This window comes from Setaria viridis, chromosome 8 (genome assembly GCF_005286985.2).
Source record: "Setaria viridis chromosome 8, Setaria_viridis_v4.0, whole genome shotgun sequence".
Lineage (NCBI taxonomy): Eukaryota > Viridiplantae > Streptophyta > Magnoliopsida > Poales > Poaceae > Setaria > Setaria viridis.
In genome coordinates, this window is record NC_048270.2 from 3,430,127 (window position 1) to 3,451,045 (window position 20,919).

At 42.4% G+C, this 20,919-nt stretch overlaps 1 protein-coding gene across 1 annotated transcript; it reads left to right on the forward strand.

The window, feature by feature from the left end:
* Positions 1 to 210: 210 nt before the first annotated feature.
* Positions 211 to 4,608, forward strand: LOC117833270 (uncharacterized). The gene is made up of 14 exons (XM_072295809.1): positions 211 to 293; positions 599 to 684; positions 1,250 to 1,404; positions 1,483 to 1,547; positions 1,687 to 1,873; positions 2,123 to 2,389; positions 2,475 to 2,611; positions 2,748 to 2,937; positions 3,051 to 3,110; positions 3,202 to 3,450; positions 3,543 to 3,801; positions 3,885 to 4,090; positions 4,191 to 4,241; positions 4,318 to 4,608. The coding sequence occupies exons 1-14, from the start codon at positions 226 to 228 to the stop codon at positions 4,606 to 4,608; spliced, it is 2,271 nt and encodes a 756-aa protein (XP_072151910.1). The 5' UTR covers positions 211 to 225.
* Positions 4,609 to 20,919: the final 16,311 nt, after the last annotated feature.

The window sequence follows — 20,919 nt, forward strand, 5'->3', positions numbered from 1 at the left end:
TTTCTTTACTTGTGGATGATCTCAGCAGTATACCTCTGTTGCATGCAACCACCGGTTCTCCTCGAAACGATATGCAACCACGTCCACCACAGGGGCCAGGGATGAGGTCGTAAGGGTGGCCCCATCACGGCGCGCGGGTGTTGGGAGAGGGCTAGACGGTACGCCGGTGTCGGCACAGGTGTGCAACGCTGTCGTGGGGGGATCCCTGTATGGGCACCTGTCGTCATGGAGACGGCGCACGAGGTGGCCATCTACATCGATCGCTTCCATAATCTGGATCTGTTCCAGCAAGGGTAATGAGGATCTGGACTAATTTTCCATCCCTCTCTTTTTCTTTCCAAGAACATGCGAAGTTCCTTGTGATTTTGAATGACGCACATTTCGTTTGATTTCCCTTGAGGTAGACAACTTTTGTTTGTCAATTTTGGAGAACAATTTATCATTTTTTCTCTAGGAAATCATATTTATAGTCTGTTAGAAAAAGAAATCACATTTCATACGAATATTTCTCTGTTCCATACCCTTTGTCCGTCCTGCAGAGGCAGTGAAATTCAATAATTCCCTTTTGCTTTTTGATCTCGATTGTGTTTGCTTGCAGATGGTACCGCATGAAGATTAGAGCCTTGTGGGAGGCTGACGAGCATAGGGCACCAATATCACCGGCCAGGGTCACCCAATACGAAGGTGCGAATTCACCTTTCTTTATGGGAACAGAGATAAAAAAGAAGATGCATTTCTATTTTATCGGCAGTTTTTTTGCATGAGTAGAAGGTGGAAAATGAATGGTCAAATTGCTTGCTGACCTTTTCATGATCGTTCTGCAAGTAATTTTCACTGCTTCGGTTTTGTGTTGTACTCTTTCCCGTGCATCAGTTCCTACCTTCTAATGAAATACATGCAGTTTTCCTTATTGTTTCAAGACAGAAAAGAACAGAAAATCGTTGCTTCATAGTGATCAGTATGATGCATTGCATCAATCTTAAAAGGAAATAAAAAAGAACTTGAGATTTGATTGCTGGATAAGATAACACAATATTAAGGCAACAAATAATTTTAACCTTCTTGTGGTGGTTTATCATTGTGTTCTCATTAATCCAGTAGTATAAAGCTAGCTAGAACAATCCAGGAATAGAATGAAGTGTGTTAGATTGTTTTTTTTTTGTCATTTTGCTATATTTCTTAACCAGATGACTTTTGAATTTCGAAATCTTTCGCTAATAGATAATGACATGCTAGGTGGATTGTGCAGCTGTTGATATTGGTGCGAAGGGCACATTTGGCTTTTGGAAAATAGATGATGTTGACAATAGCTTCTGTACACAGCCATTTCTTGTTAAATATTCTAGGCAAGATATTTATCTATCAGTTATGGTGTCTTTCTACATACCCAACAGTGAAGATGAGGTTGAGTATTGTAATTTTTTCCTTTTGTTTATGAATCATGTTTGCTTTAGCTTGATCTGTATTCTTTCTCCATTGTAGGGTCCAGCAACTTCTTCTGTTATATTGAAGTTTGAGCTTATATACATCCCGACATTGGGAAACGGGTGGTGTGTATGTTATTGTGTTATTTCACATCCCGATACATTTTGCAGTCTCTTGTAATGTTTCTTGCAAATTACATGTGCACCCAACATCTTACAATCCACATTCATCTCTGAAAAGCTGGTCCCTTTTGCATCATAGGACTGAAGTTAAAGATTCAGGTGACACAGATTTGGTCCCTGTCCATGAATTTAGGATCCCACATAAAGCACTCCTGGGTTTACACTCATATTGCCCTGTCCACTTTGATGCTTTACACTCTGCTCTTGTGGACCTGACTATACACATAGTGTACCTGAAAGCCGGTGTGACTAAATCATCATTGAAGGTACACAGGTTTGTGATTCTTTAGATTTTTTTAGATACTGTTCCCATTACAAAAGGTTTTGTGAAGTTGAATTTGTGACAAACATACACAGTACTTAGACATTTAATCAAGCATTGGCTGCACTAATACATATGTTTATGCTGTGCAAATAGACAACAGACATTTAGTCATAGACATGAATAAATTGCATTTTTACCTTTTTAAAATTTAATTAAATTTTATGAGTAAAAGATGGTATATAACATGCAGTCGATGGAGCAAAGCTTTGGCTCAAAGTCATATGATATTGTGAAGGCGTCATTAATTTCTAGGGAAATACTTCTTGAGGGAGTGATGAAGATCAGTAATGCTATTGGTAATACTCTGGAGGATTTAGATGGCACTGATTTAACCCTTGGCAAATATGAGTCAATTCAGCCATCAAAGTCAGGCTTGTCTACTTGCAATAAAGGAAAAGGTACACCTACAAAGTGTACTACTCCCCAGCTGACTAGCATCTTACAAGAGTTTCTAGAGGTATACTTCGTTTTACCAGAAAATATTTACTCATTTTTAGAATATTTGTATTGATTGGATGTGATTGTCTCACAATTTGTTTCAGAATTCTGGTGTTATGGTTGGAAACACTGCTGATGATGTGATGCTGTATACTCTATCTGAGGAAGAGTTGTTTGAGTTATTTCAAATTGTTAGCAGCCAACTCTCATTTATATGGAATGAGTTCTTGAAATTTCACAGGTGAGTTATCTTATATCTTGCATTCCATTTTAGAAGATGGATGTTTTTGTTGTTCTGATGTTTCTTAGTCTTGTGGTTTCTAAATTCTTTTGGCTCTTCCATCATATTCCACCAAATTTTTGTGGGTCCAATGCAGGACACATAGAGTCAAGATACTGGATTATTTGCATGCTATTTGGGATTTTGATCGGAAAGCAGAATGGTCAATATGGATTATTCACTCAAAAATTGATATTCCACATCGCTACTTGAGAACCATGAATGATGGTTCTCCTCGTCATGGCCATTTGCGTCGGATTTCCAGTTCTCGGAAAGTCCATCATGATGTAATTATCTACTTTTGAATGTTTACATCTATTACTACTAATTTTTATGTGGAACTGCATTGACATACAATATTTTCTTGTTGATTTATATTTGATGGTTCCATGTATTGTAGCCTATACAAAATTCGATGTCACAGGCTGAACTGCATAGGAAAAGTATAGCACAAATGAAGGTTGGTTTTCTCTTCATGTCTGGAATACTATTCAACTTCTAATGCTTATGTTACTCATAAGAGAAAGGATACTAATGAAAGCATACTGCAGATTGACACGCGGTCTGTTCAAGATATGCATATATATGCTGATCCTTCATGTGTTCCTGTTGTCCGTATAGAGCAACATGTCATGGTTGTTCCGCAACATTGTTCTAGCAAGGATTTTTTTTCAGATGCTTCAGAGCCAGTGGGTACTATTCTTCCACCTCTACTACGAGGAAAATCTTTGGAGAAGAAAGCTAGCATTTTCAAGAGTGGCCACATATTACGAGCTGTCATATTTGTGCATGGATTTCAGGTAATCTTCTTTGAACTGGTAATAGTTGTTTCAGCTGTATCACATCTGCAACATATTTTGTTGATACTTCTGCTGATCCCTAAAATAAACAGGGACATCATTTGGATTTACGCCTTGTTAGAAATCAATGGCTTTTGCTTGATCCTGGAGCTGAATGCCTATTGTCTCAGATAAATGAGGATAGGACATCTGGGGATTTTAAAGAAATGGGTAGAAGGCTTGCTAATGAAGTAGTGGCATTCCTCAAAAGGAGACTAGATAAGTATTCCAAAATGGGAGGCTGCCAAGAGATGAAGCTTAGTTTTGTCGGTCATTCTATTGGAAATATTATCCTCAGAAGTGCCCTCACAGGTATTGTCAAACTGGCCTTCTAGATTTCTTTCTGAATAGTTCTTCTGTATGTGATGACTAATCTGTTCATTCCATTCCAAAAGAACCCAAATTGCAGCCATTTTTGAAGAACCTATATACATACATGTCGATATCGGGGCCTCACTTAGGTTACTGGTACAGCTCAAATTCTTTGTTCAATTCTGGCCTCTGGCTTATGAAAAGGCTCAAGGGAATGCAGTGCATGGCTCAGCTCACTTTCAGTGATGACAACGACCCACAGAACACATTTTTTTACAAGCTCTGCAAGGTACATTAAATTTGGCATGAGCTCGTATCAGTTAAATTTGAAGTACTGTTGATATAAGTCAAACTGCTTGTCCCATGAATTCGTCCTTTTATTTTGGCAGCTGAAGACACTGGAGAACTTTAAGAACATCATTCTGGTATCGTCGCCGCAGGTACTGCATATCTCCAAGCATTCTCTTCTCTCTCCTTTTTCCAAGCTAAAAATTGACCATCTCTTGTAATTGCTAGGATGGCTACGTCCCGTATCATTCAGCAAGGATCGATCTCTGCCACGCCTCGTCATCAGATAACTCGAGAAGGGGGCAGGTGTTCACTGAAATGCTCAACAACTGTTTGGACCAGATCCGTGCCCCCACATCCGAAACACGGGTGTTCATGCGTTGCGATGTGAATTTCGATCAGTCCGCCCAGGGACGGAGCCTGAACACCATGATCGGCAGAGCTGCCCACATAGAGTTCCTGGAGAATGAAATCTACGCCAGGTTCATCATGTGGTCCTTCCCGGAGTTGTTCCGATGATGATGTGCTTTGGAGTGCAGAAATGTCAACGACTGATAGAATGGTATGGCTGGTTTTAGAGCTAAAACACTGGTAGATTACATTCCCTAAATATTTCGTGCCAGTGAGCTCAAAAATTTGTACGGATGAGTGGTTAGCACACTAAAATTACATCCAGTTTGGCCTAATACTGGTGTAAAAAAATAAGGGAAAGTCCCCATTTCACCAATTCACCCTAGAACTATCATGTTCATCCGATTTTCATATACTAAAACTACACAACTAGACAACTCCACACCACACAAATGTTGAAACCGGACAATTTACAACCCCGAGCCGATACCACACTGGTTTTCATCCGACTCAAGCACAATAGTTGGATTCCACACAGATTAAAAGAAAAATAAAAAAATGACAGCATACAGCACAGATTAAAAAGCAGAGTCTACACATCTCAACGTCGATGCTTGATGTGCAGGCGGAAAAATATCAGAACACATTGCACACCATGCTAACAGAGATTGTAAGCGCTATTCCAAACTAGTTCATGTCGTACGACCTGTTTCCTTGCATACACAAAAAATACTAGAGCTTGATGCATGCACTCTGTTTTTATCAGGTCCAGTAGTCTGTCGGTTCAGTTAGTATACAAGAATCATGTCGTTTTCAGTTCTGTTTATGATCATTGTGAATAGGATATCAACACTATATACGTCGTCCATTTTATCTCAGAACCTGTTATGACCGGCATCACGTACCAACGCCGGGGCCGAGCTAGTGGCTAGGCCACGCCGGCGGTTAGATATTTTGGTTTGTTTCCAGAAGAATAGGATCGTGTTGCTGGGATTTGTTAGGGTTGGATTTGTTAGGACAGAGATAAATATCTCTAAACAGTTTTGGAATGAATTAAGCAAAGCAATTATCTTGCCTGACCTCACGGGCCTTCTCTCACGCCTCCTGTCTCTCTCTCCCTCACGCCGCCGCCGCCCGCCGGCACCACCACGGCTCCCACGCGCCGCCGGGGGTACAAGCCTCGGCCACCGACCTCCTACTCCTACCACCTACGCAGCCGTGGTAGGATCTTGGATCCTATCAGAACCATTCTGACTCCGATCCCAACACGCCATAAGAAAATGAATGAATTTAATTTTGATGTATGAAAGCAAGTAAGAACTAACAGTTCTATTTTTCCGGAAGGCAAACAGTACATGAATTTATAGTGACGAAATATAAGTGGTTGCACAATAATGAATCTGACAGTAGTTTCTGGAGAGAGAACAATCCAGGATCCTAGAATCGGAAGGAGGAAGATCACATCAGTACTAGGTGCAAGAAGGTATGTTGAATCCAACAGGTGCAGAAATTCTAAAAGCACCATGTGAACCTTGTACCTCTTCAGAAATATGTTTGTCGTTGCAGAGGACAAATGGAAGTAACAACGCTTTTACCAGTCTCGAACAAAAATACAAAATGAACTACCGAAGGCAGGTGAAAGTAAAACAGAGTTTACCTATGGCAACTTGTCTTTCGTTCATGGTGCATTTGTTTATCCTTCGAACAGCTCTAGCAACATCTCTTCCCGCTCCTGGGGAGTGACTCCTGGGCTGGTGACATTGTTATCCTCCAAGTATCCTGTTAAGCCTGGAACGACTTCCTCAACGATGGCTTTCCGCAGCCTTGTCCTCACTCCTCAGTTCAGGGTCAGGGACCTTCCAGTGCTTATGGGCAGTGTAGGTTTTCTGAAACTTAGAGTCGAATTTAGGCAGCGCGGAGTTTTTTCTGAACCAACGGGGTGTATGATTGTACAAGCATGACATGACCGGCGCCCAAGACGCTTGCAGGTATTTTTGTATGTAGTCCTCGATTTTGAGACCGAGGACTTCCTTGTATTTCATACTGAAAAATGGATGGAGCTGCTGCCATTGGAAGTGTGTATTGTTGACCAGGAATAGGAACCTGAGGCTGTGATCTGGGAAGGATTCTGATCTTTTGGCAAGCTTTACTTCCAGAGAAAAGACCATCTCCAATGCCAGCGTGGTAAGAGGATCAGTTTTGACCTGCTGCGCCGAGAGATGAAAACTAGTTATTATGTCACGGTTAGGGACATAGCTACCAAGCTCAGCTGCTGCACGCACAATGTAATTCAGTCGCCAGTAATTGTCCCACAGAGATTTGATATAGGTTGCGAGGGACCGAGTGACCTTGCAAATGTCGGGTGATCCTTGCCAAGTCTGAATACCCCGCTCGTTGTCGTCGTCGTCGTCATTCAGGACACGGGTCCTAACCTCCTCCATCGTGTTCCATATGGCCTCTTCCAACCTGTGCTCTTTTTCTGACAAGAGGCTGAGCAACTTACTCCCTTGAGCTTCCATTTCCACCGAGGAGAACCAATAGAAATATATAACTGGATGCCTTCTCAGGCTCTGGACAGAGCATCACGCACGCCCAGCAGTGCCTGGACAGAGCATCACTCTCTGTGAGGTAATTACGTTGGGGTTGGGCTCGCAGCAAGCTGCTCCCTGCGGACGGAACCTCGGCGACGTCGAGAACCCAGCCGACGCCCATCTCGCATCTCGGAGAGCCACCTCTGTTAGGAACGAACGGCGTATGGAATATGAAGTAAAGAATCAAACCGCAAAGAAGACACACGATTTTACGTGGAAAACCCCTTCAATGTGAAGGGGAAAAACCACGGGCACCAGCCGGCAACAATCTCACTATATCAAGAGTTTAGGGCTACACGCCTACGGCGGCTTACAAGAGAATCTGATAATCTCTCTCTCTTCTATCTCTTCTGTCGTCGCATGAAACCCTAGCAAGGGTGTATGTATATATAGTACCGAAACCCCCAGACAGGGGGTATTGAGCGGTACGGACTCTTGGTCCCGTGCAAGGATGGAACTCCTCCTTGTCCGACCTTGAGTCCTTCGTCTTGGAGTCGGGTGCGCCTGGGACTTCGCCTCGTCCGACCTCAAGCCTAGGGTCGGATGCGCCTGACCCCTTGAGGGTCAATCTCCGATTCGCCCGACCCTGAGTCCTGGGGTCGGGAGATGCTCCGACTCGCCCGACCCCAAAGTCCAGGGGTCGGGAGACGCTCCGCCTCGCTCGACCCCGAGTCCCGGGGTCGGCAGATTCTCCGCCTCGCCCGACCCTGAGTGTAAAGGGTCGGGAAGGTCGGCCTTTATCCTGGAGTGAATTTGGAACAACTCCAACAAACTCCACCTTGAGACAAATTCATCTTGTATCATCAACCCTTCATCCTGAACAGAACAAAGACAAGAAAAACCCACTGGTGCCAACAATAGTCTCTTGGACTATCCGGTTAAACCAACTAAGCCCGAGCACAGCTCAAACTTAGTAACAGGAACAGGCTTTGTCATCATATCAGCAGGATTATCATGAGTACTGATCTTGCATACCTTCAGCTTACCTTCTTCAATCACATCACGCACAAAATGATACTTGATATCAATGTGCTTAGTTCTTTCATGGAACATTTGATCTTTAGTGAGGTAAATTGCACTCTGACTGTCACAATGCAGACTTATGCAAGATTCAACTCCACAAAGCTCGGCGTACAAACCTTTCAGCCAAATCAATTCTTTGCACGCTTCACAAATCGCCATATATTCTGCTTCAGTAGTAGACAAAGCAACAACCGACTGTAAAGTAGCCTTCCAACTCACAGCACAACTGCCAACAGTAAACACATAGCCTGTGAGTGATCTTCGCCTGTCCAGATCAGCAGCATAATCTGAGTCCACATAGCCAACAAGACCCTCATCAGTTCTTCCAAACTTTAAACAGGAATTTGCTGTGCCTTTGAGGTATCTGAAAATCCACTGAACTGCCCTCCAATGTTCTTTGCCGGGATTAGACATATATCTACTAACAAGACTCATAGCATATGACAAATCTGGGCGAGAGCAAACCATGGCATACATCAAAGACCCAACAGCACTAGAATAAGGAACCTTTGACATGTCTTTGACCTCTGCATCTGTACTAGGACACTGAGCAGCTGACAACTTGAAATGAGGTGCAATTGGAGTACTTACAGCCTTAGCATCTTGCATGTTGAAACGCTGAAGAACTTTCTTGATATAATTTTGTTGACTAAGAAATAGCAAACCAGAATTTCGGTCTCTACTAATTTCCATACCAAGAATTTTCTTAGCACTACCAAGATCTTTCATATCAAAACCGCTACTCAATAGCTTCTTTAACTTATTTATTTCAGTCTTACTCTTGGCAGCAATCAGCATATCATCAACGTATATCAGCAAGTATATAGGTGATCCATTAACATGCTCGATATAAACACAGCTATCATACTTAGATCTTTTAAAACTGTGTGATAACATAAATGAATCAAACCTCTTGTTCCACTGTCGAGGGGACTGTTTTAAACCATACAAGGATCTCTTCAACTTGCACACATATTTCTCCTTGCCAGGCACTATGAAACCTTCTGGTTTGTCCATGTATATGTCCTCCTCGAGTTCTCCATGCAAAAACGCAGTCTTCACATCTAATTGCTCAAGCTCAAGATCATGTGAAGCAACAACACTAAGGTAAGTGCGAATTGAACTGTGTTTTACCACTGGAGAAAAAACATCATTGTAGTCAACACCCGGAATTTGGCTGTAGCCTTTAGCAACTAACCTTGCCTTATACTTTGGAGGCTCACTTGGAGATAAACCCTCCTTTCTTTTGAAGATCCATTTGCAGCGGATGGCCTTCTTATTCTTAGGCAAAGGTACAAGTTCCCATGTACTGTTCTTCTCAAGAGATTGCATCTCCTCATGCATAGCCGAAATCCAATTTTCAGTATCGCCACAATGAATGGCTTCGTTATAGGTTGCTGGCTCATGAACATTCTCCACCTGTTCAGCACAACTCAAAGCATGGTAAGACAAATTACACTCTTCAATGAGACGGTTAGGAGGGGCAACGGTCCTTTTGGACTTGCGTTGAGCAATGGGTAGATCCTCCTCTGGAGTTTGCTGGACATCATCATGAGCAGCAGCCGACCCCGAGCCTGAGGGGTCTGGCGCATCAGCAACATCCGACCCCGGAGCCAAGGGGTCTGGCGCCTTAGTATCAGCCGACCCCGGAGCCAAGGGGTCTGGCGCATCAGAGACAGCCGACCCCGGAGCCAAGAGGTCTGGCGCATCCGACCCCGAGACCAAGGGGTCGGGGTTATCAGCATCATCACGAGCGTTCTCCACCTGCATGCGCATACGCTGCAGTTCTGTGTCTGGAACTTGATCTGAGGGCAAGCTGTCAGTAAACATCATAGATTCATTGAAAATAACACTTCTGCTCATAAAGGTCTTTCCTGTTTCCGGGTTCCACAATTTGTAGCCTTTGACACCCGAACCATAACCAAGGAAAAGACATTTAATAGCTCTAGGCTCTAATTTTCCATTATCAACATGAGCATATGCAGTGCATCCAAAAACCTTCAACTGTGAGTAATCAGCAGGCGTACCAGACCATACCTCAATGGGAGTTCTTTTATTTAGTGGAATAGAAGGTGACCTGTTGATCAAGTAACAGGCAGTATTAGCAGCTTCAGCCCAAAAACGCTTGCTCATCCTGGCATTAGATAGCATGCAACAGGCCTTGGATATGATGGATCTGTTCATGCGTTCGGCCACACCATTCTGTTGTGGAGTATGGGGTATGGTGTGATGCCTTACAATACCTTCTGATCTGCAATAATCATTAAATTCACGCGAACAAAATTCTCCACCATTATCAGTACGAAGCAATTTCACCTTCCTTTCAGTTTGCCTTTCAATCATGACTTTCCAGTCCTTAAAAGCAGCAAAGGTATCATCTTTCTGTTTCAGAAAATAAGGCCACACCCTTCTAGAGTAATCATCAATAATTGTGAGCATGTAACGAGCACCACCAAGCGAGGGCTTACGGGAAGGACCCCATAAATCCGCATGAATATAATCAAGAGTACCTTTAGTGGTGTGAACAGAAGTGTTGAAACGTACCCTTTTATGCTTCCCGAAAATACAGTGCTCACAAAACTTCATTTTACTCGAAGTGCAGCCATCCAGTAGGTTTCTCCTTATCAATTCGGCCATACCATGGTGACTCATATGTCCCAGACGCATATGCCAAAGGTTAGTTTTACTGGGTTCCTCATTAGTAACAGCAGCAACAGCAGAATCAGAACCAGGTAAAGTACACCCTCTAAGGACATATAACTTTGCAGAATTGAGATCACCTTTTAAGCAGACAAGATTACCTCTTGATACCTTCAGAACACCATCCGAACCGGAATATTTGTAACCTTTTGCATCAAGCGTGCTTAATGAAATAAGATTTCTGGACATCCCTGGTATGTACCTGACGTTTTTCAGAGTGCGTGTCATGCCATCATGAGTCTTGATCTGAACTGATCCAATCCCCACAATATCACACGGGGTATTATCTCCCATCCGCACAACATCTCCTTTCGGTATAGACTTATAAGAGCTAAACCAATTTCTGTTAATGCAAATATGAAATGAACATGCAGAATCAAGGATCCACTCATCATGACCAGCAACACAACCGGCAAATACCACCAGACTATCTCCAGATTCTTCATCAGATACGGCAGCAGCAACAGAGACCTTACCAGCCGACTTGTTTTTCTTCTTCTCCTTATTCTGTACTTTTCTGCAATCCTCAACATTGTGATTTGTTAGCTTGCAATAAACACAGAATTTTTTGTTACCATGCGGCTTGGACTTTGAACTGCCTCTTCTTTCATAGTTTTTTCTTCCATCATCATTGGAGGATCTGTTATCAGTTCTGCCTCTCACAAGCAAGGCATCGCCTCTGGAATATGAAGTAAAGAATCAAACCGCAAAGAAGACACACGATTTTACGTGGAAAACCCCTTCAATGTGAAGGGGAAAAACCACGGGCACCAGCCGGCAACAATCTCACTATATCAAGAGTTTAGGGCTACACGCCTACGGCGGCTTACAAGAGAATCTGATAATCTCTCTCTCTTCTATCTCTTCTGTCGTCGCATGAAACCCTAGCAAGGGTGTATGTATATATAGTACCGAAACCCCCAGACAGGGGGTATTGAGCGGTACGGACTCTTGGTCCCGTGCAAGGATGGAACTCCTCCTTGTCCGACCTTGAGTCCTTCGTCTTGGAGTCGGGTGCGCCTGGGACTTCGCCTCGTCCGACCTCAAGCCTAGGGTCGGATGCGCCTGACCCCTTGAGGGTCAATCTCCGATTCACCCGACCCTGAGTCCTGGGGTCGGGAGATGCTCCGACTCGCCCGACCCCAAAGTCCAGGGGTCGGGAGATGCTCCGCCTCGCTCGACCCCGAGTCCCGGGGTCGGCAGATTCTCCGCCTCGCCCGACCCTGAGTGTAAAGGGTCGGGAAGGTCGGCCTTTATCCTGGAGTGAATTTGGAACAACTCCAACAACCTCTCCAGGGCGGCGATGTCGCCATCGCCGTGACAGAATTCCTTGGCCAGGTGCTTGGCGCGCTCGAGCCTCTTCGCCTTTTCTTCATCGTCGATCTTTTCTTCATCGTCGATACACAGAAGCTGAAGACCTAGTTCGGCGGACAAGACACAGCCCCTGCTGGATGTGTAGGTGGTCGAGGAGATGGTACCTGACGTGCTGCCACTGGCCGTACTGCAAGCGTAGGCTACCATCCGATCTCGGGCTGCAACGGACCTTCCACTACGCCAAAAGCGATTTATGCTGGCACAACCAAATTAGCATGCTGGCGGATATTATTGGCACCCGCTAACATAAAGATTCATCAGCTCGGTGGGGGAGCGCCTGCCAGCACAACGACCACTGTGCTAGCGGGTGACGCAAGCACATGCCACAAATCGGCCGATCTGTGCTGACGGTATGCTTATGTGGCCTGCCAGTACAGGGTCTCTGTGCTGGCGGTCGACCTAAGCCCACTGCCAGCATAGAAGGCTTAGGTCGACCACCAGCACAGAGCCCACTATTGTTTATCTTTTTGCCCACGCAACCTTTATTTGGAGCTTGCTCGAGAGGAGATCGGGAAAAGCTCCAAAAACACCAAATCTAAAGGGGAAGGTTTTGCTTTTGATTTCCTTGGAGGAGGTGGGCTATATAAGGTGAGTTTGTGCCATTTCAACCTTCCTTTTGAACTTCTATCCATCATATCTAGCTTCATTAGCTTGTCATCTAGATCTAGATCTATAACTAGGAGAGAGAGTAGACATGGATTATTTTTTTAATAAAATTTTGTGGTCTTATTATAAGCATTGTAATATAGATACATCCATAGTTTCAATTAATGAATTTGATTGAATTAATATATAAATGAATTTTATTTTTTCATTCTTCTTATGAATTATTACATACTAGGTTTAATTGCTCGGGAAAAGCTCAAAAACACAAAATCTAAGAATGAAGGTTTTGCTCTTGATTTCTCTGGAAGAGGTAGCTACATAAAGTGAGTTTGTACCATTCCAACCTTCTTTAGTTAATACATCCATAATTCAAATTAGTTAATATAACATAGAAATCTTGTAGAAATTCATTTAACATTTAGAAAATAGTAAATTTTGAGTGACCAAGTGAAATATTTTTAGTGACCAATTGAAATATTTTGAACCAAATGATATTTTGAACCAATTAGGTGTACAAATTTGTGTTGATATGCATAAATTCATGAATAATTTTTAATTGCAAGTATTATAATTTTGCATATCAAGAGCGACTGAATCCTCCGAGGAGGATTCTGATTCCGACGGCTCATATGGATAGTATAAGACTCCACCTGAGTATGAACCAAGCCCACGTAGGACTCGTAGGCATCTAGATGACATGTACCCTGAATATGATCCAACCGCGGATCATCAGGTACCTACATGCACGTTCATATACTAGCTAGTGATGCGTTTGTTGTTCACATGAAGATAATAAAATCCAATTATTGTTTTCTCTATAGAACGATGACCAATCCCCGGATCATTCACCACCACGACGTCGTAGAATATCAATTCTGTAGGAAGGCGAGGTAGCTGCCTCTGCACCATAGCCTTTGGCTGCAACTCCTTTCAGTAGTGCTTCGAAAAAGCAACGTGGGAAAAGAGCCCGAAACCAGATCCCTAAGAAAGGTACTCTCGTCATAGAGATGCTTGGCTTCAAAGGTGAGCCCATATTACCTCAGGGGATAGCTGCTAGGTTTCAGAACATATGTAAAGCTATTGTCAGGGATAAATTGCAGATATGGATCATGACTAGTAATTGGAAGAATGTGCCTGCCACTACGAAGAATGTTTTGTGGCCCGCATTGAAAGAAAAATTCACTTTTCCTGAAGGTCAAGAGAAATCCGCAAGAAAATTTGATAAGGGCCTCCTTGCAAGATGTTTCAGGAATTGGAGGTCTGTGCTTAATATAGAATATGTAAAGAAAGGCAAGAATGTTAGAGACGACTTCGGTAGGATTCCTCCAAAAATGTGGCAGGAATTCGTACAACAAAAGAACACACCAGAAGCAAGAGCCCTAAGCGAAGAAAATACCAGGAAGGCCATGAAAGCTGCCGAGAACCCCCATCACTTGGGTGCAGAGGGTACGCGGCCAAGATTGATAAATGGAGGAGAGAGGAAGAAGAACAGATGATAGCTGGTTTACCGAATTTGTTAGAAGGCTTGGATAAGCGCAGCAGGAATTGAGTGCTAGCTCGACTTTCGGTATTCGCACCCGACAGCAAGGTTGAATTTGAACACCCATCAACAACGGAAATTTACAAGAGGTTGGCATAGCTCACCGAGTTGCAAAAAAAAGGGTCTTTTCAAGCTGGATAGGGAGAAAAATCAGCTACCCGCCACAATTGAAATCGCGAAGCACACTGGCCGTGTTCAAGGGCTGTCATCAACATTGTCCTGGGGTAAAGCATTCCAGAATGACCAAGGAAGCTACAGGAAGCGGGACAGTTATAAGAAAGATCTTAAGGAGAAGATGAGAGCAATCACCAAGCAGGAGTTGTTTGAGTTCTTTGCCACCCAGCAAGCACAAGCGATGACCAACACGATGATCAACACGACAGCATCGATGCTTAGCGACAGGCAGAACTACCCCTGCAGCTTGCCAACACAGGTAGTGTTGTCTCCATTGCAAACATGAGGTATCCCATAAATGAGATACAAGTGGATACACCATGCAGGTTGGTGATACCTTATGGAAGGAAACAGAATAAGTTTTGAGAGGTTGCAACTGGCATGGTAGTAATGGCTCATGTGTTCCCAAATGAACCGTCGCTAGAATACTCCTAGGCGCAAGTTGTTACTGTGTTGGATGAGTCGTGCGAGCTTCACATCCCTACTGATGAGGGGATTGAGGTTCAAGGTGATGCAATGAACCAGTACATATTGTGGCATCATCGAGATATCATTCTGAATGTTAATGCATTGCCAAAAATCTCATGCTCGAGCCAAGATGAACCCATGCTACAGTCACATGTGCAGGGAGCTACCAATGAGGGCGAGCAGCCAATGCCGCTATCACCTGTGGAAGAAGGTATCACTGAGAAGGAATGTACTTCGTTTCTCCAAGATGATGATCCAACATCGCTAAGGCCGCCATCTCCACCTCCCCAACCGCCAACAGTATCTTGTATGGTCAGGACATATGAGAATAAGGATCCATCAACACAAGTCAACAAGTTCATGATCGTACTGAAGAAATCTGTAGCTTGCGGTCCTTCTCGGCGAAAGGAAATAGATGAAAGCCTCAATTTCTTTGGGTCAGATGAGATCCCAAATAAATATGAGCATGGCAAACCATTCTTGTATCACTAGATCTGGTGAACGAGCCATGGGAACTCAATAAGCTACATGGATGGATCATGGACGTAATGAAGCAAGGCATTTGATCAATCACCGCGCTTATCTCAAAAAAAGGTTTTCCTTGGCGCTGAAGATTACCCGCTTGTGATCAATTTTGAGGATTTGTTTAGACTTTACCGTCATCAACACCTCAACGTCCAGCTCATTATTGTATGGTGCTTGTAAATCCACATGTACCACATACACGAGTTTTACATACATACGTATATATTTTATATGTCTAGTACTTGAGTGACTACCTATTCTGCAGGATGCAATAAAAAGAGAAAAATTGACGAAGGGCAAGTACTCGGTAGCGTACCTTGACCCAACACGAATTAGCGAGCCAGAGCACAAGTTCAAACTGAATGAAAGGGTCAAAGCAGAAATGGAAGCAGCACAGACACAAGCGAAGAAAGATGGTATAAAGGAAAAAGCCCACAAAGAAGAAAAGCTCAAAGTGGCTGTGTACATTTGTACAGTAACGAGGAAAAAGGCTCACAAGCAGTGCATCATGAGGGCTTACAATTTTCAGTAAGCTAGCTAGTTCAAATTACTATTTATATAGTTGGTGCCAATAAATACCATTTATAATATCAATTATTCTAATATCATGCAGAGATCACTGGATTTGCATCTGTATTTACCCCAAGCTTGGATCTGCAATTATCCTCGACTCTCTCAGTCATACCAACGTAGATAGTTACAAGGAATTCCTAGACATTGTACAAAAGTAAGACATCCCTTGGCAGTACTTAAATGCATGTTGAGATTCTATGCACCTAAGTTGTATTACTAACTCTTGTCTTTCTATCCTCAAAGTGTGCACAGGCTTTACATAATGAAAGGCGGGCAATGTCCTTAAAACAGGAAGAAAGCGATGAAAATAATAATACATAAATGGGTAAGAACATAAAAACTTGGTGACTTATCATTTATAACAACTCATCATTTTTCTATTTGATTGCAGTGCCACAAGCAACCTCCCAAGACTGTGCTATGCGGATATTATGTGTGGGAGTTCCTCATAAAGAATGGGAGGTACCGGACGAACCCCGAAGATGTAAGTCTGTTATACACTACCATGTCCTAACTTTCTAATGGTAATACATCCTAATCTTCATTTACTGTATACCTGCAGATGCCTAGAATCAACATTCGCGATGTGGCACTCGAAGACACAGGCATCATCAACATTTGTAGGGATATGGCGAGGTTCATCCAACGGGAGATTTGTCATGAGGACGGAGACTTCTTTGATCCAAATGGCATGTTGGCGGCGGACGAATGCACACATCTTCGTAGCTGGATGAAGGCACCGCCGATGTAGCTCTATTCCAATTGTTGAATTATGTGAATTATTTATTATTCAAGTTTGTTGAATAATGTGAATTATCTATTATGTACGATGCAATTTTTAATAATGTGAATTATTTATTATTTAAGTTTGTTATTACGTGGATGGAGATACATATTTAAATTTGGCGGCTAAAAACTAGCGAAAAATAGAAATTATAAATAAATCACGGGAAATAATATATATGGTGGGAAAATAAATATTCCTAGCAGGTGGCATAACTAACCGCCAGCACAGAATTTCATTGTGCTAGTTCAAAATTGCTAACGGGTGCTAGGTCCACTAGCACAGAACCCTTTTACTTGCAAGTAAAAATCGTTTCTGACCTGGTTTCCGATTCCGAGGCTGCCACCGGCACGCACGGTGGGAGAGCCATCGTCGATCAGCCTCTATCATCTCCGCTACGGCGCCGCCTGATAATTGCAGCCAACTGAGAGGATGATGGATGCTTGGTGGATGGCAATGATGGAGAAGCAGCCAGAATGGACGAACCAGCAGCTTACTGGAAATGTGCAAGGAAGGAATAGTATCGTTGACTTGACTTGTATCGTCTTTGTTGTCAGACCAGATGTCTTTATGCTTGGCCCACGCTCACCGTCTGTCTGTCCGTCGCCCACCACGCCTGCAGCAACATCAAATTCGAACCATTTGTGAAGACCCAGTAGGGAACACTTTAAAAATTCTTGACTCTCCAAGAATAAAATCTATATTTCAATTATAATCCAACACACTTCTCTTTTAATCGCCAAGCAAGGCTACACATCATGCTAGCTCTAGGAATGAGTGAGGAAAAATAATTCAAAGCGATGCAGAAGCAAACACACTAGAAACAGCCGATCACAACACAAACTTGCACAAATCTACTGTGCTACTATGCCTAATCCGAAATTAAGAACACAACAGCACAGTCTTGGTAACCAAGCAAAAGCAATAAGCACCACGTACTGGAATGAAGACAAGCTGATAGCTACTGCAAGCTACAAAGTACTCGAGCTATTTCCTTGCACTTGTACATGTCGAGCTCCAGAACCATGCAAAGGAAATAAACTAATGCTCCAAAGATTAGTTAATGGCTAATTGAACAGGTGGCACACTATTGCATGAAAGTGACACTTCATGAGCCATCCAATTAAAACCACCCATAGCTGATCGTAGCTCAGACAAAATACTACGATGAACAGCTCAAGTTTTTGAGGTAAGGACAGTCCAATAAATGGTCACTATACAACACATGTTGGAAATTGAGGTGGCCCTAATACCCACCACTCTGAGAACCTACACCTAGAACACCAACTTACTCTGGAGTCAGTCAGCCTTTTTAATTTCTAGTTACTTAGTGCGATGGGTCCTTTTGATGGCAGAGCCGCCTTCTCACTTCTGGATGGCAGAGCCTTGAAGCTGACTTTTGGGTGGCAGAGTCAACCTACGATGAAGTTTAGACCCTTATGATCTCCGGTGACAAAGCTAACCTTCGATGGATCACAACTTATGCACTAGGTACATAGAAACTATATGGCCCAACCGGGAGACTAACACTTGTAAGAAACTGAACTTTATTATAACACAACAATATTACATAAGAGTGTACAATACCCTTTATTTAGTGGCTAACCTAGCACTCACCCTTTACTTGTACCATACTCCTCTCATCTACCATGCTCATGGTTGAATGGCATGGCAAGGAAGGGGGTCTCTATTTATAGGCCAAGGGAGTTCATAGGATGATGACATGTGTCCCCTTCTAAAATTTTCACTAGACAAATATCTATGTTCTACACTATTCTAGTTTGTTCATGGCAACAACATCCAGTGTCTTCATGGAAAATATCATGGATCATGAGTTGTGGGAAGGCTCTAGAAGTTTGTATTGCTTTCCTTCAATAGCACATAAAAGGAATTTCTACTGAGCTGACAAGGAACAAAAAACCACACAGATTAACGAAGGAATAACCCAAACTGATGCTCTGAATAAAATACATTAAGGAATTTCATGGTTATCGTCATAGACTAGCAATATTTAATACGAAAGTGACACTACGGATCCGAAACTCCATGAAAAGTTATTGTGAGAAATTCCTAATACTTTTCTAATATAATGCATCACAAAAATCGAACTTAATTAAAGCTGAACTTGTATATGAAGATAAAAAAAGACAAAATAAGTAATGGGTAGGTTGGAACAAGTAAAATAGTTTTTAGAGGAACAAAACTGAGTCTAAATTTTGTTCAAAAGTCTTAGTGGACAAAGCGGATTATTGGTGAGGATAGTAAAAATGGAATTTTTCCTTTTTTCAATCACTTGTCGGCACAAAGGACACTCGGCTCATTATAGTTGCCCATTTCAATATCGGCTGATTATAGTTGCCCGTTTCAATAAGAGAATTAAACATGGAAAATATCATGGATCATGAGTTCTGGGAAAGGCTCTATAAGTTTTTGTTGCTTTCCTTCAATATATCGAAACAAATACTTACATTAACCACGGAACATACTACGGATCATTTAAAGTACGTAATAAAACAAAACAATCAAAGACAGACATCCAACATCAAGTCGCACATATCCAACATCCTGTCAAAAATCAATAAAACATACGTCCATCCAGGAAGGCAATCCAAAGACCATGAATTAACCTTGGTTTAAAGACCATTCAACACTGGTTAACATCCTTAGTGTCCAAAGCTTCTCACGCGATAGGAAGCTCTACTGCCGCAACTGCAGCCTCATATGGGTCTGATTCATATGGGTCCTTCATATGGGTCCTTCTGATGGCTCTCATAGATCAAAATTGGTATACATAAAGTTCTTCATATGGGTCGGATTCTAAGATCGGAAGGCATTCAGAGACGCAGAGTATGTCATTTGTATACATTTGCAATTATTTATTGTGTCTCTTCACTTTATGAAGCTAATATTTTTCTTTTGCAACATTTGTTTTTTTATAGTCTAAGGATAGATACATCGCCGCTGATGTTTCCACTATCCCATGAGAGGATTTTGAGCAGATTTGCCAATGTTTAGCAGAGGGTATTCTGCTGCTTGCAACATATTGGGTAGGGAAGCGGAGAAGTATTTTAAGCTATTGCAAGAGGTATAAGTGACCACACGACTATCGTTATGCCGAAAAGGGAGCAGCACATATAGGGCATGCAGTGGTGTTGATTGGAGCCGGGATGAAGAAAGGAAAATAGTTATTTTTTTTCTTAAACTCTTGGGGTAACAAATTCTGCCCTCGTGAGAATAAGAGAGGAGAGATAATTATAGGGGCATCGGAAAGATTCAGGTGGAAGACTTGACAAAGAATGTAATCCGGTTATCACATCCCAATGAGTCACGTGACTGTTTGAACTATGATGTAAAACTGAAACACAAGATTTCTTTTTATTCTCCCAAAATATTAGCATGGCAAGTCAGAAAACATTAAAACATAAAATGGTTAACTGAGGCAAACAAATAGTTTGAGGGAGTAAAGTTGCATTTTTTTCCCAACTGAAATAAAGAATTTGACAGCAAATTTTGTTGAATTATTTGTCTGCAGTCAGCTTGGATGATGATGACATCATCAGTGATGATGATAGTATCTTCAGTGATGATGAAGGGGGTTATTCGCACACCTCTTGTTCCATTTACCAGGCAAGTGCTTCTCAGCACAGTATACTGTTGTTTTACAATTCTTACAATTAACATTACATATAAAAATTGTTGAATGGTAGGGATGTGGTGTACGGAGGAGTAGCTTGTCAGTTATCTCACCAATTTCCAGCTTGTCAGTTATCTCACCAATTAACAGTAGCTTGTGAATTACCCAGTTATCAGTTCACTTTTGCATAAACATACAAGTTAGCTAAAATTTGGAGAATCTCGTATGCCATTTTTCACATGGAGTACTGAAAGAAACAATTCTGAGACACTGGTTTGGTCCAAACTCGCTGATCATTGCCTCTTTGTTCAGGGGATAATTAGAGCTATCAGATCTCTCAACAGTAGGCCTGCTGCAATCCAAAAGCCAACAGTATGAGTAAGTAATTCAAAATTCCATCATTACCACCCTCTTTTAGTTATATATTTTACATCTCGACTAAAGGACCGGAGATGCACAACCGATGGAAGGCCACTGATGAACCAAC